Genomic DNA, 20,567 nt, shown 5'->3' with positions numbered 1-20,567 from the left:
CCACACACACCTGGCCATGTAGGCTCAGCGTCCGGCGCTCAGGCAAACAGCAGTTATACTGTTGTTCAAACAGCAGCCTGGGCCCCGCAGACATGATCCCAAAAGAAGCACCCTTGGAAGTGATCTGAATATCTTAAGATCCAGTGGAAGAGAAAATATCTGCAATAATTGTTCTGTGCTGAACTCTCGACTGACTTTCGTTTTTCTGTTCCCTTTGCCTCCCCAACCCTGTTCGTTTTGGTTTTGGTTTTGGTTTTGCATTTCCCTGCCTGATTCTCCACTTCGGCATCGTCAGGGCTGCGCGTAAGTAGAAGCACCCCCCCCCTCCCTTCCCCGAACCGGGGCTGGAACTGGGCCAGTTAGGCTGGGGAGACTCACCCCTCCTGGCCTTTTGCCTGCAGGGTGGTTGAGTTCAAGATGGAAGAGAGCATGAAAAGAGCCGTGGAAGTGCTGAACAAGCACAGCCTCAGTGGGAGACCCCTGAAGGTGAAGGAGGTAAGCTTGGAGCCTGCCCCCCCCATCCCATTTTGCCCTTTTCTCTTGCCCCCCCCGCCCCCCCCGCCCAATAAGAGAGCAGCATCTGACATCAAAACGAGAGCCTGAAATGCGCTTCGTCCTCAGACCTTCACAGCCATAATTCAGTCCAGAATTTCCATTGCTAAAAGTGAGTTTGACCTGGTTTTGCCACCTTCCTTGCCACCGTCGTTAAGTGACCCTGGCTCCCCCAATCGACATTGCTTGTCAGAAGGTTGCAAAAGGGGATCACGTGACCCCTCCCTCCTGGGTTACTGCAATGGTCATAAATGCAAGTCAGCTGCCAAGCAGCCAAATGTAAATCACGTGACCACGGGGACACTGCGACGGTCCTGTAAGGGTGAGAAATAGCCATAAGTCATCTTTTTTTGCAGTGCCATCGTACGTTCAAACGGTCGCTAATGGTTCTAACTCGAGGAATACCTGTATTCTTTTTCTTGCAGGGGATAGATATAATTTCCTATTTCTCTGTTCAGAAATGTAAAGGTTATTTTGTCATTTTTATCGTATTTTGTGACGTAAAGAAGAAAAATGGGTTTGCACAGAATTTCTTGTTGGGAGGAAAAAATAGCAGTTTTCCTTTCCTTTGCTCCCACCAGAAGCCAACGAGAGAAGCATCTCGACTTTTGGGGTGAAAAGGGAGGGGGGGGTGAAAGGAGACTCCCCTTACTCGGGGTCCTGTCCTTGTAGTCGGAAGCCACGCCCCATTGGCAACGATTTAATGGAAAGCCACTGTAGTCCTCGACGTACGGCCTTACCAAACAAAAGTTTGACGTTACAGCAGCTTCAGAAAAAGTGACTTTTTTTTTTAATTTGCATTTATATCCCGCCCTTCTCTGAAGACTCAGGGCAGCTTACACTATGTCAAGCAATAGTCTTCATTCTATTTGTATATTTATATACAAAGTCAACTTATTGTCCTCAACAATCTGGGTCCTCATTTTACCTACCTTATAAAGGATGGAAGGCCGAGTCAACCTTGGGCCTGGTGGGACTAGAACCTGCAGTAATTGCAGGCAGCTGCTGTTAATAACAGACTGCATTAGCAGTCTGAGCCACAGAGGCCCCTGTCTTTACAATCTGTCTTTGCAGTTACGACCACCGGTATGTCCTCGCAGTAAAGCGATTTCAGTTGAGGTCCTTGGCTGGCAGTTAGAATGGCTTTAGGTCTGGCAGATCACAATTTGGGTCCTTGCCAGCCAGCTTCTTACAGGCAACCTCAGTTGGAAAACTGGAGTCATTTTACGACCGTGTGAGTCTCCTAATAAACACATGATTTGCGTAAACAACCCTGGTGAAAAATATTTGCAAGGTCAGGGTCCGATCACGTCATTATCACTTGCTTAGCGACTAAAATTCTGGTCCCCGTGCTGGTCATACGTCGAGGACTTCCGGCACAGGAGACCCGGCTGTCCAAGAAGCATCCCCTGTTGGAATCCTAGTCACCTTCCGAGAGGGCAGAAAGCTTGGTCAAGATAGCCGGCTCTGAAACATTACTTGACATTTTTTTAAATTTGAATTTATATCCCGCCCTTCTCTGAAGACTCAGGGCAGCTTACACTATGTCAAGCAATAGTCTTCATTCTATTTGTATATTTGTATACAAAGTCAACTTATTGTCCTCAACAATCTGGGTCCTCATTTTACCTACCTTATAAAGGATGGAAGAGTCAACCTTGGGCCTGGTGGGACTAGAACCTGCAGTAATTGCAGGCAGCTGCTGTTAATAACAGACTGCATTAGCAGTCTGAGCCACAGAGGCCCCTGTCTTTACAATCTGTCTTTGCAGTTACGACCACCGGTATGTCCTTGCAGTAAAGCGATTTCAGTTGAGGTCCTTGGCTGGCAGTTAGAATGGCTTTAGGTCTGGCAGATCACAATTTGGGTCCTTGCCAGCCAGCTTCTTACAGGCAACCTCAGTTGGAAAACTGGAGTCATTTTACGACCGTGTGAGTCTCCTAATAAACACATGATTTGCGTAAACAACCCTGGTGAAAAATATTTGTAAGGTCAGGGTCCGATCACGTCATTATCACTTGCTTAGCGACTAAAATTCTGGTCCCCGTGCTGGTCATACGTCGAGGACTTCCGGCACAGGAGACCAGGCTGTCCAAGAAGCATCCCCTGTTGGAATCCTAGTCACCTTCCGAGAGGGCAGAAAGCTTGGTCAAGATAGCCGGCTCTGAAACATTACTTGACATTTTTTTTAATTTGAATTTATATCCCGCCCTTCTCCGAAGACTCAGGGCGGCTTACATTGTATAAGGCAATAGTCTTATCCATTTGTATATTATATACAAAGTCAACTTGTATTGCCCCCCCAACAATTTGGGTCCTCATTTTACCTACCTTATAAAGAATGGAAGGCTGAGTCAACCTTGGGCCTGGTGGGACTCGAACCTGCAGTAATTGTAACTGCAGGCAGCTGTGATAATAACAGACTGCATTAGCCTGCTGAGCCATAAGAGGCCTTTTGATTACAAAAGATCAGCCAACTTTCCTTGACTGCTGTTGGCGTGTGTTCAGTGGTGGAGGGGAGTTTGCGTGACCTCCGAAGCAAACCTCCCGGGCTAAAGAGCTCTCCTCTGTCCTGCAGGAGGCTTAAAGTGTCTTCCTCCCGGTTTTAGGATCCCGAGGGCGAGCATGTCCGAAGAGCTGTGCAGAAGGCCATGGCAGCCTCTGGGAGCGGGATGGGTATCAGCCCTGGTGGCGGCGGCGGCGGCGGGCCTGGCATGATTAACATCCCGCCCAGCATTCTCAATAACCCCAATATCCCTAACGAGATCATCCATGCCCTGCAGGCCGGCCGGCTGGGCAGTACCGTTTTTGTGGCCAATGTAAGTTGCCTCTCTAGCGATTTAACTTGATTTAAGTCGTAATTTTTAAAGAGCAGCTGTCATCTCTGACCCACAGTTAACTCGCCCACAGTCCCATTCACTTTAATGGTGGCTGGTGATGTGGCAGGGACGCAACAAGGTGAGGAACGTGGCGGGCAGCAGGCGACTGAGTGCCTGATAACAGCTGCTGCCAGGATGGATCTGAAAGGACCGGTGCTCTTTAATATTATATTTATAAGCTGCTTCGAAGGTTTCACTTTTGTTTTCACTGCTTGCCCTCCTTCTTCCTCACCCTTAGAGCCTGCGGGTACAGATGCATTTCTCTTCAAACAATCAGTTTGTAGTGTACATATTCCTGAACTTTCTCATGGTTACTGTGAAATTATGTGACTGCATCAATGCAGTGCATGTTATCTCAGCTGGCAGAGCTTGGATTCGTTGTGAGTTTATCAAAAATGTAAATATTGCTGAATATACAGCCTCATGCTACGTACCGTATTTTTCGGAGTATAAGACGCACCTTAGTTTTTGGGGAGAAAAATAAGAAAAGAGCTGATTGGCAGGTGGATCGGCCTCCCGGAATACCCCCAATCAGCTGTTTCCAGAGGTGAATTTTAGCAACAGATTCCTTGGTTGTGAGCTCTGCCTTTTTTTTTCTTCCCTTGCCTCTGAAAGCCTCTGAAACAGCTTCAGAAAAAAAGCCTCTGAAACTCTGTTTGGGGGCTTCTTTTCTGAAGCTTTGTTTCTGATGCTTTTTTCAGCCTCTGAAACCTTCATTTGAGTAGATGGGCAGGGCTACATTTGGAGTATAAGATGAAGCCAGATTTTCACCCTCTTTGGGGGGGGGGGAAAGGTGTGTCTTATACTCCAAAAAATACAGTAAGTAAGCTCTATTTCATGCTGAGTAAACTGAATTATTAATGTATCTTAAATAGGAAACTCTTTTGATAGATTTTTACTCCAAAAGCATTTTATTAAAATACATTTGATAAAAATAAAAAACGATTTAAATTTTAAAAATCTGATTAATTTTTTTTAATTGGTTTTATATCCACCTTGCTTGGGTCCAAAAAGAAAGTCATTTTCCTTCTTGGTTTCTGGCAGGAATAAAATTAGCCCAGTGTGGACAATTCTGCTCTCTTGCCTATTGAATAGCAAAATAATAAACATGGCCCTAAGCCAGGAGGGCTCTCCAACCTTGGCAACTTTAAGACTTGTGGACTTCAGCAAACCTGGCTGAGGAATTCTGGGAGTTGAAGTCCACAAGTCTTAAAGTTGTCAAGGTTGGAGAGCCCTGCCCTAAGCTATTGTTTAGATCACTCATGGTTGCAAGATATAAACCATGGTTTTATAAGCCATTATCTGGGAGAGTTGGATAACTCCTGCTCTTATCTCTTATCTGGATCTCTGGCAATCTGGGTTCAGACCCAGGCTTGGGTCAGGCTAAGCCCAAGAAGGACATGCAGCCAAAGAGCATTTCTTCATTCACTTCCATGCAATAGACAGACTCTTGCCAGACTTCACATGCAGTTTCCCACCCTTGGCAACTTCAAGATGGATGGACTTTAATTAACTCCCAAAATTCCCCAGCCTGTTAGTCCAGCCATCTTAAAGTCACCTTGATGGATGACCTTTGGTGGGGGCCACAATCCGATCCTTGGCATTCGGTCCTGCTTAAAATAAACCCTTGTCCCGGAAAAGCAGCTAACCTCTCTCGTTCACGAGTGAACGTGGCAGCGGTCCTGAGGGTTGGCCGCCGCGTTTGAAAAGATCCGATGTTAACATTCAATTGTTGCTCCCCGCCATTCTCCTCTCGTCTCTTCCTTCAGCTGGATTACAAGGTTGGCTGGAAGAAGCTGAAGGAAGTTTTCGGCATGGCCGGCGTAGTTGTCCGAGCGGACATCCTGGAAGACAAAGATGGGAAGAGCCGAGGGATAGGCACGGTCACCTTCGAGCAAGCCATCGAGGCTGTCCAAGCCATCTGTATCCTTTGTTTGGACTGGACTAAGGTTCTGGGACTGGGTTCGGGCGTCTCTGGGATAGAACTGATTGGGTGGCTCACCTGCTGAAGGGAGTTGGGTTTAGCCTTCTTTGGGAGGCTTGATGCAAACACCTCCCGAATCTCAGCTGCCCATTGTACAGAGATGCGTGCCCTGTGATTGGTTCCAACTTCCTGTTGGAATAGTAGTAGTCCTTAGAGTTATATATTGCTTCACAGTGTTTTACAGCCCTGTCTAAGCAGTTTACAAAGTCAGCCTATTGCCCCTTCCTTCCTTCCTTCCTTCCTTCCTTCCTTCCTTCCTTCCTTCCTTCCTTCCCACTTAGCTCTTAGACTTATATACCACTTTGCAGTGCTTTTACAGCCCTCTCTAAGCGGTTTACAGAGTCAGCCTTTCCCCCCAGCCATCTGAATCCTCATTTTATGGATCTCGGAAGGACAGAAGGCTGAGTTAACCCTGAGCTGGTCAGAATCGAACTGCCAAACTGCAGTCAGTAGAAGAAGCTTGCATTCTAACCACTGCACCCCTCCCCCAATGGCTTGTAAGGGGTGGTGGGGGGAGGCAAGGCACACTGAAGAGGAAAATATTTAAAATTTGCTGAAATATAAAAGGCACCACCCATGCAACTGTTCCCAAATGACAGTTGCATCCATGCCCTTGCATGCAGGGCTGGGGAAGCCTGCTCGAGCCTTAAAGCAGCCCCCTTGCCCTTACTTCAAACCCCCACCCAGCTTTGAATCTTAATTTTTGAGGGCCCCACTGGCTGCAAATTCTGAGCATGTGAAGTTCCTCACACCGGTGTTGTGTCTCGTCCGATCTCACCGCAGCCGGGGCCTTCTTTTCTGCTTCCGAACACAGAGGAATGGCCTAGTATGCCTCCCAGCCCCAGCCCTGGCTCCATGCCCAGACAGGCTGAAGAGGAAATACCTCCAACCCCCAGCTCTGGCTCCATGCCCAGGCAAACGGAGCAACTAGACCCGTTCCCCTCTCACACAGCATGTGTGCCTGAGGAGGGTTTATTCCCAACAGCTGCCGATTGGAGTGACCCTCGCATCAGAAGAATTGATAGGCGGAGGCAACAGAAGGAAGGGAGGGGCAGGCCTTAATGAGTGCTGAGTCATGGAGCCCCACCCCATGGCCTATATAAAGGATCTGCTTTCTGGCAGTCTCTGAGTCAGGCAAAGTCTAAACATATCTTGCTGAAGTCACTTTCTGGTCTCCTGCCTGCCCTGAGGACTTTGCTAGGACTTTGGGCAGAGCTGCAGAGGCAAGCCTGATTCGGATTTCCCTGACCCGGCCGTCAGCGGAGGAGTGGGACACAACAACCGGGGAGTTCAAACGCTTTCCATCCTTCCTTTCCCCCCCCCTCAACTCCCTTCCGAGGCTGGGTAGCAGCTTGTTCCAAACCCTCCAGCATGTTCCCACCCAAGGGGGGCGGGAGGGGAAGGGAATCTACAACTAGTCCTCAACTTAACAACAGTTTGTTTAGTGATGGTTGGGAGTTAAAACGGCCCTGAAAAAAGTGGTCACTTCCACGGGGAAGTCCGGATTCACTGAACAACCATGTTGCCCACTTAACAACTGCAGTGGTACATTCAACAACTGTGGCAAGAAAGGTCGTAAAACAGGCAAAATTCAACTCTCCCGCTCAGCAGCAGAAATTTTGGGCACAATTGTGGTAAATGCAGGAACACCTGTAATTCCCCACGTTCCGCCTAAGACGTTTGCTGCCTCTTGGGCACCTCTGGCAGGCGCTGCCTTCCAGGTTTGGCCCCATTTTACGGCCTTTCTTGCCATAGTTGTTAAGTGAATCACTGCAAGTTTGAACGGTCACTAAATGAACTGTTGTAAGTTGGGGACTGCCCGTACTGAAGAGACCAGGGGTGTCAAACGCAATTTCATTTGTGGGCTGCAGCAGGGTTGTGGTTGACCTTGGGGGGCTGGCTGGGTGTGGCCAGCTTGATACCAGTCACCAAACTGCTGGCATGTTTCCTCTTGGTTGGGTAGACCGGGCCAAAGTGACGTGGGCCGCCTCCTTACATTTTCCAGGTTCCCCCGCGGGCTGGATCCGACCACATCACAGGCCGTCTCTGATCTGCAGGCCTTGAGTTTGACACCCCTGTGTAACACGGTCATTGATAGTAGCATGCCACCCTGTTGACCTATCATTCAAATGAAGAGACCTGGCTTACGGCACTACTCATAAAGATGGCAGTTTTGACCCATCAACAGTTCTCTGATCAGAGATTCTTGGATTAAACTCGGCTTTCCTACTTTCAGCTTTCTGAATTGTGCTGAAGCTTAGGACAAGCCTGCTTGTTCCAATGTTCCCCCCTTGATTGGCTTAATGCAATACGACACACACGTCTGCAGGTTGAGTGGTGCGGTGGCCTAGAGGTGGAGCTGTCTCCTCACAATCGGGAGGCTGTGAGTTCAATCCTAGATAGAGGCAGATATTTCTCTCTCTGGGCACAATGAGAATACATCTGCTGAACAAAACTCCGCATTGGCAACAGGAAGGGCATCCGGCCAGTAAAACACTCTGCTAGCTCCATTCAGTTGCCCAGACTTCACCCCACTGCAAGGGATTATGGGGGTCGTTAAAAGAGGATGATGACACGTCTGCAGGCTATTGCAGGCTGTCCCTTGTGCCAAAGCAAGCGTTTTTCTCCTCTCTCGAACTGAAGCCCCCAGGAGATCAGCTGTGATGATGACAATGTTTTCCTCTCGCTCCCTGGTGTGCCTCTCTCTTGAGAGAATGGGGCAGTGAGTTGATGAAAACATGCCCGTGTGTGTGGAAGAGGTCCTGCAAGCCTTTCCTAGAAAGGCCGGAGGATCTGAGCAGACAAAAAAGATTTGTACTGCATCTTTTGCGGTCTCTGTTAGACCCAATGTATGACCAAAAGACCTTGACTCCATTCCTAGCTATGTTCAACGGGCAGCTGCTCTTCGACAGGCCGATGCATGTCAAGATGGTAAGCAAGGATTGCCTACACCCATCCCCTCCTGGTCTCTCCCCTCTATTTCTCCCCCCAACATTAACCACCTCTTTAATGTTTCAGGACGAACGGGCGTTGCCGAAAGGGGACTTCTTCCCTCCGGAGCGGCCCCAGCAGCTTCCTCGTAAGTCCCCAGAGCTCGCGCGGAAAGTGTGGTCCCTGGATGGGCTAGAGAGATTGGGTGGTTGGGTGGAAGATTTTTTTTTTTTTTACAAAAATCTTATTAGATTCGTTTCCTGCCTTTAATTCAGGCGCCTGGTAGAGAGGATATATTTTGAAGCAGGCAGCCGCTTTGCAATTCGGAGAAGGGGTGTGGGGTGTTTTTGTGGCACCCCGTGGACACTTAAAGTGTTGGTGTTGCTTGTGAGCTTTGGGATTAATTTGTTTGAAAGCATCTTATTAAATTGAAAGGAGACTTGACGAAGCAGGCTAAGTGGATTTGCGCCTAGAGTGTCTACGGGGACGTGGGAAGGGATTGACAACTTTCAGAAAGCAGCTGGCCCTGCCTGAGGATATACACGACACAGCCTTTTTTAATTGATAGGAAAGAATATTTGTAGCTCAGGGTTGAACCTGTGCGGTCCTTGGCGTTCTCTGAGCTGGCTTGTTTCCTTGCAGAAGTTGCATTAGCCAAGCTAGGTAACGTGACCAGTCCAAGGAAAGAAAGAAGCCACCTCAGAGAACGCCAAGGACCTCACATAACTCTAAATATTGAGAAGTTGGCTTCTTGTTTGTTTGTTTTACATTTTGTATTCCTTAACCACCCATCTCCCTTAGAAGAGGGGCTCTGGACATTGATTCATGCTGTCATTCAGGAGTGAATAGAACACACTCTTGGCCTCTTCACAAGAGAGATACTTGTGGCATTCAGTGCCTATTTTCTTTAAAATGTAGCAGGGCTTTAAAAAGTGCACCTCTAAAAATATATCCACACCCACCCCATTTCTGTTCTGTTACATAGCTGGTTTTTTTTTTAATTTGCATTTATATCCCGCCCTTCTCTGAAGACTCAAGGCGGCTTACACTATGTCAAGCAATAGTCTTCATCCATTTGTATACTATATACAAAGTCAACTTATTGCCCCCAACAATCTGGGTCCTCATTTTACCTACCTTATAAAGGATGGAAGGCTGAGTCAACCTTGGGCCTGGTGGGGCTTGAACTTGCAGTAATTGCAGGCAGCTGCTGTTAATAACAGACTGTCTTAGCAGTCTGAGCCATCAGAGGCGGTTTGTTATCCCAAAGGTGTTTTTTCAGGAGGCAACTGGACTTTCTCCTTTTTTCTTTTGAAGAGGTTTCGCTTCTCATCCAAGAAGCTTCTTCAGCTCTGACTGGATGGTGGGGAAGGGAAGGATTGATATTCCTTGCAGACAAAGCTGGTCATTTGCATCCTTTTAGGGGGTCCTTGAGGCCACTTGGAGGTTTATCTTGGGTGTCCTCGGGATCACCTGAGTGGTGCAAATGGAGTCTGCAGTTTTTTTTTCTGGAAATCCATTCCTACTCCCACCCCTTTCCAAGGGGGTTCATCCCAAATTGTATAGCTCAAAATCTGTAGAGGTTCTCAGCTATCCAGGTCAGTTGCCTCCTGAAAAAGCACCTTAGGGACAGCCGTGACCTGGACGACTGAGAATCTACAGACCTTTAGCTGTTTGTCACCTAAATGAGAAATAAGGCATTGACTCTCCATTGTCCATCGTTGTTGCAGATGGCCTTGGAGGGATCGGCATGGGACTGGGGCCGGGAGGAATACCAATCGATGCCAATCACCTGAACAAAGGCCTGGCCATGGGCAACCTCGGCCCTGGAGGTGAGTCTTTCATCCGCTGCTTTTGGGGTCGGAATCAGAAGAGAGATGAAAGGGACTTTGGAGGTCTTCTAGTCCAGCCCCCTATTCAAGCAGAAGATCTTATACCATTTCAGTGTTTGTCCAGTCTCTTCTTAAAAGCCTCCAGGGATGGGGCACCCACAACTTCTGAGGGCAACTTCTGTTCCATAGATAGATAGATAGATAGATAGATAGATAGATAGATAGATAGATAGATAGATAGATAGATAGATAGATAAGATAGATAAGATAGATGGATGGATGGATGGATGGATGGATGGATGGATGGATGGATGGATATGATAGATAGCTGATAGATAGATAGATAGATAGATAGATAGATAGATAGATAGATAGATAGATAGATAGATAGATAGATAGATAGCTGTTCCACTGGTTAATGGTCCTCACTCTTAGGAAATTTCTCCTGAATTCCAGGTTGCTTCTCTCCTTGATTAGTTCCGTCCATTGTCTCTGCCCGCTGGTGCTTTGGAAAATAAATTGACCCCCTTTTCTTGGCAGCCCCTCAAATACTGAAACATTGCTACCATATATTTGTTTTTCTCCTTCCACCGTTGTTAGCCACGCCATAGATTTCATTCCTTCTCCTCTCTCTCTCCCCGTTTACCTTCCTGACCGGTTTGGGAGTCTCCCCGGGGCCCCTTGGGGCTGGAAAGCTTTTCTTTTGGGGCCGCCCCGGGCTCTGGGTCATTGCGTGACGAAGGAAGCCAGGTTGAGGCTGCTTGCTCCCCCCGGAATCAGAAAGAGCAATAACACTTCAACTTATATAGGTAGTCCTGAACGACCACAATTGAGCTCAAAATTTATGTTGCTAAGTGAAAAATTTGTTAAGTGAGTTTTGTCCCATTTTACGACTTTCCCGGCCACCTTTGTTAAGTGAATCACTGCAGTTGTTAAAATTAGTAACATGTTTGTGAAGTGAATCTGGTTTCCCCCTCAGAAGGTTGCAAAAGGGGATCATGTGAGCCCAGGACACTGTGACCGTCATAAATGTGAGTCGGTTGCCAAGCATCCAAATGTAAATCACGTGACTCTGGGGATGCTGCAACGGTCATAAGTCTGAAAGATGGTTGTAAGGCACTATTTTCAGTGGCTTTGTAACTTCAAACAGTCACTAACTGAACTGCTGTAAGTTGAGGAGCACCTGTACTTCACAGGGCTTTTACAGCCCCCTCTAAGCGGTTTACAGAGTCGGCATATTTGCCCCCAACAACCTGGGTCCTCATTTTCCTGACCTCGGAAGGATGGAAAGCCTGAGCTGGTCAGGATCGAACTGCTGGCAGTGAGCAGTGAGTTAGTCTGCAATACTGTACATAAATGCTTATTTAAAGATGTCCAATCTTTAGGGTAGAAGAAAAGGGGGGAAATACCTGGAAAAAACAATAGTGAGCAGTCAGCAGAATTCGCCTGCAGTGCTGCCTTCTAACCACTGTGCCAGGGTCGCTTTTGATGTGTTCTGCTCTTCTGCGCATTCACACAAACACTTTTCCTTAATCTTTAGGGATGGGCATCGAAGGCTTGGGCTTCGGAATGAATAAAATGGGAGGTAAGTCCCGCAGCTGGAGGAAGTTGGCAGTGGAGACTCTGACAATCATCTAACATCATCCAGAATCTTCCGTGATAACTGACAACTAAATTGAAAAGCCAGCCTCTTGCATTCTTTTAACGACCCCATAATCTCTTGCGGGATGGAGTCTGGGCAACTGAATGGAGCTAGCAGAGTTCTAATGGCCGGATGCCCTTCCTGTCGCCAATGCAGATATATTCTCAGTGTGCCCAGAAAGAGAAATATCTGCCTCTACCTAGGATCAAACTCACAGCCTCCTGATTGTGAGGCGAGAGCTCCACCTCTAGGCCACACACTAAAGACAGGCTCTTGCATTGCACCCCATAAATCAGCCATGAGCATTCACTGCTCCGGCAGGGGCTTTGGTTTACCATTCGCAGCTGGGGGGCGGTTCAACACCCTGTGATCTCTGCACCTTCAGCCAGTCTGGCCAGGCCAGGCAACCATTTGGCCTCAGTTCCTCTCTTCCCTACTTCAGAGGCCCTTGAATGATTTCTTGGGCTGGCTGAGAAGGCAGATGAGCCAATACGATCCACTCCGCCTTTATTAATAAGTGCAAAAAATAAGAGTGTATAAAATCTCCCCACTTCACCGTGTGTGCCAATTTGCGGCCTCCCGAAATGGGAGCTGAACGGCGATGCTTCTGTTTCAGGGATGGAGGGTCCTTTCAGTGGAATGGAGAGCCTGGGCCGTTTTCCTTCCGGAATGAACATCGGCCGGATGAGTGGTAAGAACCTTGCAACCTTAACACCTCACTTCCTTTTGCACCTCTGCGCACCTCACCTCCCCCCCCCCCCGCCCCTCCGTGAGACATGCCTGTGGCAGCAGTAGCCCTGAGGCTGTGTAATTCCTGGCTAGTGGCTACTGAAGGCAAATGGAAGAGGGACCTGGTCTTGCAGGCCCTTTGTTTGAATGTCTGTTGGTCGGTCGGTCTGTCTGCGGTTGGGATCAACCTGATCAAGTAGATAATTCCAGCCGAACACTTCTCATCCTGCTAGGCTCCTTTTGGTAAAGAAGGAATTAGTGACCCAAAAGTGCTTTTTCAGGAGGCAACTGGACTCTCTGGTTTTTCTTTGAAGGCATTTTGCTTCTCCTCCAAGAAGCTTCTCCAGCTCTGACTGGATGGTGGGGAAGGGAAGGATTGATACTCCCTGCAGACAGCTGGTCATTGGCATCCTTTTTAGAGAGCTGTTGAGGCCGCTTGGAGGTTTATCTCTATCCTCAGGGTCCCCTGAGTGGTGCAAATGGGGGTGGAGCCTTTTTTTTTTTATTTGCATTTATATCCCGCCCTTCTCCGAAGACTCAGGGCGGCTTACACTATGTCAAGCAATAGTTTTCATCCCTTTGTATATTATATACAAAGTCAACTTATTGCCCCCAACAATCTGGGTCCTCATTTTACCTACCTTATAAAGGATGGAAGGCTGAGTCGAACTTGGGCCTGGTGGGGCTTGAACCTGCAGTAATTGCAAGCAGCTGCTAATAACAGACTGTCTTAGCAGTCTGAGCCACCAGGGGCCCCTTTTTGAACAGCTAATTGGACTGTGTTGTAGACTGGAGATGGATGATGTTGTCCGCAGCTCCAAGAAGGCTCCACACCCATTTGCATCACTCAGGTGACCTTGAGGTAAAAGGATGCAAATGACCAGCTGTCTGCAAGGAGTATAAATCCTTCCATTTCCCACCATCCAGTCAGAGGTGAAGAAGCTTCTTGGAGGAGAAGCAAATAGTCTTCAAAGAAAAACCAGAATGTCCAGTTGCCTCTTGGGGAAAAAAAAAAAAGCACCTTTGGGAGAACCTTGACCGGGATGGCTGAGAACCTCCCTAAACATTAAGGAATTACTGATTTCTCCTAAGTGAGCCTGGAGCTTCCGGGTGCATTTCAGCGATCACGCCAGTTCTATGGGAGCAGCAAAGAGTAGACTTACAAACAGTCGCTTAGTGAGTGAAACTTCGACAATCTACCTTGGGGATACGTGCAGCCCTGGGTTCAAAGTTCCGGCAGCCACCCCCTTCCCTACAGTCATGCAACTGCGGAAGCTGTGTTCGCATGATTCTGTTTTACAATGGTTTTGCCAAAAAAAAACCTGGTGTTGGGGAAAAAATGGGCCCACCACAAAACATTGGTTTAATGACCGTGTTGTTCATTTAACAACCACTGCAAAAAATTGACAACTGTCCCAAGTTCATAACCGTGATGGAGGCTTCAATTTCCTGTCTGTCTTCCAGAAATGGACCGTGCCATTGGAGGGGGATTCGAAAGAGACTTCCCCAGAAACGAAATGGGGATGCCCCGTAGTTTTGGAGACACTCTGGAGAGAGGCATAGGTATGTCATCCGGACTCCGCACCTGGAGTAGATTGTGTGTGCAGGAAGGGTCAGATCTGAGCATTAAATGCTAGCTAGGCTGTCTCTGGGGCTTCCCAAGGGAGGAGGAATGTCAAGTTTCTAAAAAGGAGCTGAGGGAAGGAGGGAAGGTGGAAGGAAGGAGAGAGATGGGAGGGAGGGAAGAAAGAAGGAGAGAGAGATGGGAGGGAGGGAGGGAGGGAGCCTGAAATTTCTGTCGCTTAACAAGATGAGCTAAATGAGCTTTGCCCCATTTTACGACTCTTTCTTGCCAGAATTGTTAAGTGAATCAGTGCAGATTTAAGTTAGTAACAGGGTGGCTAAGTGAATCTGATGGTGCGTGTCAGAAGGTTGCAAAGAGGGGATTGCGTGACAACCCCTCCCCCCCAATGGGACATTGCAACTGTCATAAATGGGAGTTAATGGCTGGCTAAGCAGCGGAATTTTGATCACGTGACCATGGAGAAGCTGCCACTGTCGTAAGTATGAAAAGAGAGTATGTAACTCGCTTTGTACCTTCGAACAGTCACTCAGTGAAGTGTGCAGATAGTTCTGGACTTACAACAGTTCACTGAGTGACCAAACTTACCACAGCACTGAAAAAAGCGACATGACCATTTTTCACGCTTAACGACCGTTGCAGCATCCCCCGTGGTCACATGATCAAAATTCAGACACTAACTCACATTTATGATGGTTGCAGCGTCCCACTGGGGTCACGCGATCCCCTTTTTACCACTTTCTGGCAAGTAAAGTCAGATTCACTTAATGACTGTGGTGATTTGGCAAGGGAGAAAGCTTGTAAAATGGGACAAAACTCACTTAACCAATGTCTCAACTTAGCAACAATTTTTGGGTTCCACTGTGGTTGCAAGTCGAGGACTAAATGTGAAATGGGGCAGGAGGGCTCGGCTCACTCAGTAGTGGGGAGGCATTGCTTTGCCAGTGGAAGCCTTCCCAGCTGGATTTCTACCAAGGCTGGGAGACCCCCTCCCCTCAGACAAAAGGGGGCCGAAGAGAGCTAGCCTACGAGGAGGGAGGGGGCATCCTGGGGATTATAGTGGAGGGGGGCTTTTTCCTGCCAGGACTGAGGATCGCCTGCTTCTCTTTTCCCTCCAGGGGGTGGCGGCGGTGGCGCCACGATTCCGGCCATTGACCGGATGGCTCCGGGACTGGACCGCATGGCCAGCAGCATTGACAGGCTCCCCACCGGCATAGGCCACGGGATCGAACGCGTGGGCTCCGAGATGGACCGCATGGGACTGGTGCTGGACCGCATGGGCTCTGGAGTAGATAGGATGGGCTCGGGCATCGACCGCATGGGCCCTCTGGGGTTAGACCACCTGGCATCCAGCATCGACCGCATGGGCCCCGGGATGGATCGGATGGGCGCCGGCCTGGGCTTTGGCCTGGACCGCATGGGCTCCACCCTCGACCGCGTGGGCAGCGCCATGGACAGGATGGGCAGCGGGGTAGACCGCATGGGGTTGGGCCTGGACCGCATGGTCCCAGCGGGGATGGGCCCCGTGATGGATAGGATGCCGGCGGGTCTGGACCGCCTCGGAGCGGCTCCCATGGACCGGATGGGGCTGGACCGCTTGGCGGCCCCCATGGACCGGATGGGGTTGGACCGCATGGGCGCGGGCGCAAGCGGCATGGACCGCATGGGGCCAGCCTTGAGCCAGGGCATGGGGGCTGGCTTAGACAGGATAGGGCTGCCCATGGGGAGCACCTTCGAGAGAACCATGGACATGGAGCGTGGGAACTTTGCTGCCGGAAACTTCACCAGTGCCCTAGGAGGCGGAGGGCCCGTGGCTGCTGCCGGTGTAGCCAGGAAAGCTTGCCAGATTTTTGTGAGAAATGTGAGTTGGGCCAGTGTGTGGTGGGGTGGGGGGGATCCTATTAGTATTGGCTGGGTCTCACTTTCCCTCTGCTTTCCCCATTTTCTTCCATCCCAACTTCAAAACATGTTCTGTGGTCAAATGGACTTGGAGATAGCAGCAGATCACTGATCCAAGGGGGGGGGGGCTCCCGGTGGAATTTGCGGGCCAGCTGAGGCTTGCTTCCTATGGGGGAGGGGGGGGGAACCACAGGTGGATGACTGTGGAGATTCTTAATTATCCAGGTCATGATTGTCCCAAATGTCTTTTTTTCAAGAGGCAACTCAACTTTCTGGTTTTTCTTTGAAGACGTTTCACTTCTCCAAGAAGCTTCTTCAGCTCTGACTGGATGGTGGGGAACGGAAGGATTTATATTATTTGCAGACAGCTGGTCATTTACATCCTTTTTAGAGAGTCGTTGAGGCCGCTTGGAAGTTTGTCTGTATTCTCAGGTTCACCTAAGTAGCACAAATGGGTGTGGAGCCATTCTTGGAAGTGCTGAAAAGGCTGTTTTGTAGACGGGACATAGATGATGCCTATCCCGAGGATAAAACGCCCAGAAACAAACTGAACAACGTGGTATATGTAGTATAATGCGGATCTATACATTGGGGGAACAAAACAGCCATTTCACAAACGGATGGCACAACCTAGGAGAACAAACCCATCAGGACAAGATTCAGCAGTCCACCTGCATTTGAAAGACAAAGGCCGCTCTTTTGAAGACAGCAAAGTCCACATTTTGGACAGAGAGGACCACTGATTTGAAAGAGGGGTCAAAGAGGTCATATAGGTCCAAATTGAATAGCCCTCTCTCAACAGGTGGAGGGATATGACATTCCCCACCATCCAGTCAGAGCTGAAGAAGCTTCTTGGAGGAGAAGCGAAATGTCTTCAAAAGAAAAAAACAACAGGAAGTCCTGTTGCCTCTTGAAAAGGCTCCTTTGAGACACAGGTGGATGACTTTGTGGTGCCTCTTCTCTTTGTTCTCCGCAGCTTCCTTTTGACTTTACATGGAAAAATCTGAAGGACAAGTTCAACGAATGCGGTAAGTCGCTCACGTAGACTTGACCGAAGAGTTTTAAGGGCCATTTGTAAGCTACAAAGAGAGAAATTGCTGGGCTTGTTAGGAAAGAAGGAAGAGCAAGCTGTTCCTTGCACAGAACAAGCAACCTGGGGCAGCCCATCTCTGTACATGTGCTGCAGGTGGTTTGATCCTCGATTTGAACTGAAACGTGTTCAGCTGGAATGGAAAAGGGGGGGGGGGAAGGAATATGTGGGGAAAAGATAAGGCTAGAGCAGCAGTTCTCAACCTGTGGGTCGCAACCCCGTTGGGGGTTGAATGACGATTTGCCAGGGGTCGCCTAAGACCATCGGAAATATGGGAAGTATACTTGCGAGTCGAAGAATCGCGCTCCAATGGTTGACTCCACAAGCCAGCTGCAGGCTCTTCAAATCGCTAGCCGAATTCGGCTTCAGGCGCGATGAATTAAAAAAGAGAGAAATCTTTGCTCTGATGTCTCCCTCTCAAGCCAGCTGCAATCACTCCCAATCACTAGCCTAATCTGGCTTCAGGCGCAATAAACTTAATAGGGGAGGAGTCTCCGCTTTAATGCTTCCGTCCTCAAGGCAATCGCAAGCAGTTCAGATCGCTAGCCAATACGGCTTTAGGCGCGATAAATTCAAAACGAAAATAATTTTACGGTTGGGGGTCGCCACATCGTGGGGAATTGTATTAAAGGGGTCGCAGCACTATAAAGGTTGAGAACCACTGGGCTAGGGGTTTTTTCATCGAAAGCAGGTGTTATTTCTTTGCCACCCAAGAATCACTTCAAAACGAGATGGGTGGCAAATTGAATAAACAAATAAAAATTAATAAAAGAGAAATATTTGTAGCTCGGGATTGACATGAGGTCTCCTTGTTGCTCTCTGAGCTTGCTTGTTTTCTTGCAGACGTTTCATGACCCAAACTAGGTAACATCATCAGTGCCAGTGTTCAACCTTTGTCTCTTGGTAAGATGTTGATGGTCTGGTCCTTTTATAGCAGAGTTCCCCAACCTTTCTGGCACCCTGCCTCCTTTTTCTTCTTCCTCTTCCTTCTCCTCTCCACAAAGCACACTCCCTTCTAGCTCTGATGATGTTACCTAGACTGGTAACAAAATGCAAGAAAAAACCACCAAGCTCAGAGACCTCCAAGGACCCCACCAAAAGAGAAACCCAGATAAACAGGGATTAACACCAGACAAACAATCAAGCAGAAAACAATGTCCGATCATTTTCGTCCTTTCCCTTCTCCCTCCCATCCTCCTTTTCCTCCTTCCTCCTCCTCTCTGCAACCCCCCCTCCCTTCTAACACTGATGACGTTACAAAGGGCCTCTGGTGGCTCAGCAGACTAAGTCTGTTATTAACACAGCTGCTTGCAATTACTGCAAGTTCAAGTCCCACCAGGCCCAAGGTTGACTCAGCCTTCCATCCTTTATAAGGTAGGTAAAATGAGGACCCAGATTGTTGGGGGCAATAAAAAGTTGACTTTGTATATAAATATACAAATGGATGAAGACTATTGCTTGACATAGTGTAAGCCGCCCTGAGTCTTCGGAGAAGGGCGGGATATAAACTCAAATAAAAAAAAAATATTGGGTGATGAAACGCCTGCCAGAAAAACACCCAAGCTCAGAGAGCACCGAGGACCCCACACCCCACCTCTTCCTTCCTTTTCCTTTTTCTGTTCTTTCTCCTCTCTGCAAACCTGCGTCCCTTCTAGCACTGATGAGGTTACATAATTGGGTCACAAAACATCTGCCTAGAAAAACCGCCAAGCTCAGGGCGAGCAACAAGGACTGTAAAGTTTGCGAGCCAAAGAATGTTTTAAACCAGAGGTCTCCAACCTTGGCCACTTTAAGACTTGTTGAAGTCCACAAGTCTTAAAGTGGCCAAGGTTGGAGACCTCTGGTTGCAACAAAAGGGAGAGGGGCGAACAAGCACAGCCCAGAGACTCAGGACGGCCGATGAATTCTCTTGCAGGGCATGTGCTCTACGCGGACATCAAAATGGAGAACGGGAAGTCCAAAGGCTGCGGAGTGGTCCGGTTTGAGTCTCCCGAGGTGGCCGACCGAGCCTGCCGGCTCATGAACGGCATGCAGCTCCGTGGCCGGGAAATCGATGTCCGGATTGACCGAAATGCTTAAAAGCCCCACCTTCTTTTTTTAAAAAAAACAAAACAAAAACAAAAATGCTCTGGGGAGGTGCGGGGAGGGGAGGGAGTCTAGATTTGTAATTCTTTCTTGTTTATGGTGTATTTTTTCTTCTTTTTAAAAAAATCCGCCCGGATGCAAGACTGGCAAAGACATCAGCTCTGCTGCTTTCTGGAGTCATTTTAATAATTCCCTTTTTAAAATCTGGGATGGCTTTTTTTTTTTCTCCCTCTTACTCATTTTGTCTAGTCTTTTTTTATTTTGTTTGTGAGGCAGTTTTTTAAACCGTTTAACATGCCAAGAGTTCTGGTTCTTTTTGTAGCGACGCCACCTTGTTGAATTGGGGGAAAAAAACCAACCAACCAACCAACCACGTTTTGCATTGTGTCTGGAAGTAATTCCTTTTCCCCACCAAGAACTGGTGGCTTTCACTTCTTTGCCCACTTCCTGACTGGTGAAAGAACCTTGTGGAAATTCTTTTTTTTTTCTTCCCCTTTTTTTTTGGGGGGGGGGGCTGGGGGGGGTGAAAGGTAGTCCTGATCATTGTGTGACCTATTCTCCTTTGGAAAGTAGCTTGTTTGCAACCTTTTGCAGACTGAAGTGTTTGGAAATGTGTGTGAATAGACCAACGGTCCGACCAAAACTGTATCCTGTACGAGATCTGTCAACATTAAAGATGTTTTCTTGTGACTTAACGGTACCTCGGTTCTCCAGTTCTTTGGAGGAATGGATGCAGATGGGTTTCACATAATTTTACTACCTGTTCGGCCCTCCTCCCCCCACGCATCCTCGGTTCGGTTGCACCCCTTCCACGCATGCACCCAGCTGTCGTGTCCCCCTCCGACGACCGGGTCTGGGAAGTTTGTATCAAGCGTGGCCACGAAGCCTCTGCAGCTTTGCCAAATTCCTTTCAGATTTCTCGGGGCAGGCAGGAATCCAAGGTGTGACTTCAGCAAACCAGATGAGACTTTGCTCGACTCAAGGAATGCCAAAAAGCAGATCCTTTATATAGGCTGTGGGGTGTGGCTCCATGACTCAGCATTTATCCAGGCCTGCCCCTCCCTCCCTTCTGCTGGCGTCTCCGGAAGCGAGGATCCTCCCACTTTAGATTGTCTTCTGCTGTTTGAGAAAGGGAGGGGTCAGAAGGAGTGGGCCCGGGTAATTCCAATCCCTGTCTGACTTCCTCTGATGGCTGCATGTGAGTGAGGTTTGTTTGTTCATTCCTGACATCCCCTCCAGGCATGGGGCCAGGGCTGGGGGCTGGAGGCATGCCAGGCCGTTCCTCTTCATTATCAGACTCTGAATCTGGTAGCAGGCCCGGCAGGAGGAGGGAAGGGCCCAGCTGAGGAAAGGAGGGAGGAC

At 48.6% G+C, this 20,567-nt stretch overlaps 1 protein-coding gene across 1 annotated transcript; it reads left to right on the top strand.

The window, feature by feature from the left end:
- The first annotated feature begins 31 nt into the window (after positions 1–31).
- On the top strand, positions 32–19,900 carry HNRNPM (heterogeneous nuclear ribonucleoprotein M). Its single transcript, XM_058163698.1, has 13 exons — positions 32–303; positions 402–495; positions 3,162–3,371; positions 5,201–5,354; positions 8,297–8,346; positions 8,434–8,494; positions 10,077–10,178; positions 11,719–11,763; positions 12,437–12,511; positions 14,014–14,112; positions 15,250–15,992; positions 17,007–17,058; positions 19,036–19,900. The coding sequence occupies exons 2-13, from the start codon at positions 418–420 to the stop codon at positions 19,197–19,199; spliced, it is 1,833 nt and encodes a 610-aa protein (XP_058019681.1). The 5' UTR covers positions 32–303; positions 402–417; the 3' UTR covers positions 19,200–19,900.
- Positions 19,901–20,567: the final 667 nt, after the last annotated feature.

Source organism: Ahaetulla prasina, chromosome 1, assembly GCF_028640845.1.
Source record: "Ahaetulla prasina isolate Xishuangbanna chromosome 1, ASM2864084v1, whole genome shotgun sequence".
NCBI lineage: Eukaryota > Metazoa > Chordata > Lepidosauria > Squamata > Colubridae > Ahaetulla > Ahaetulla prasina.
This window is presented reverse-complemented; position numbering and strand designations above follow the sequence as displayed.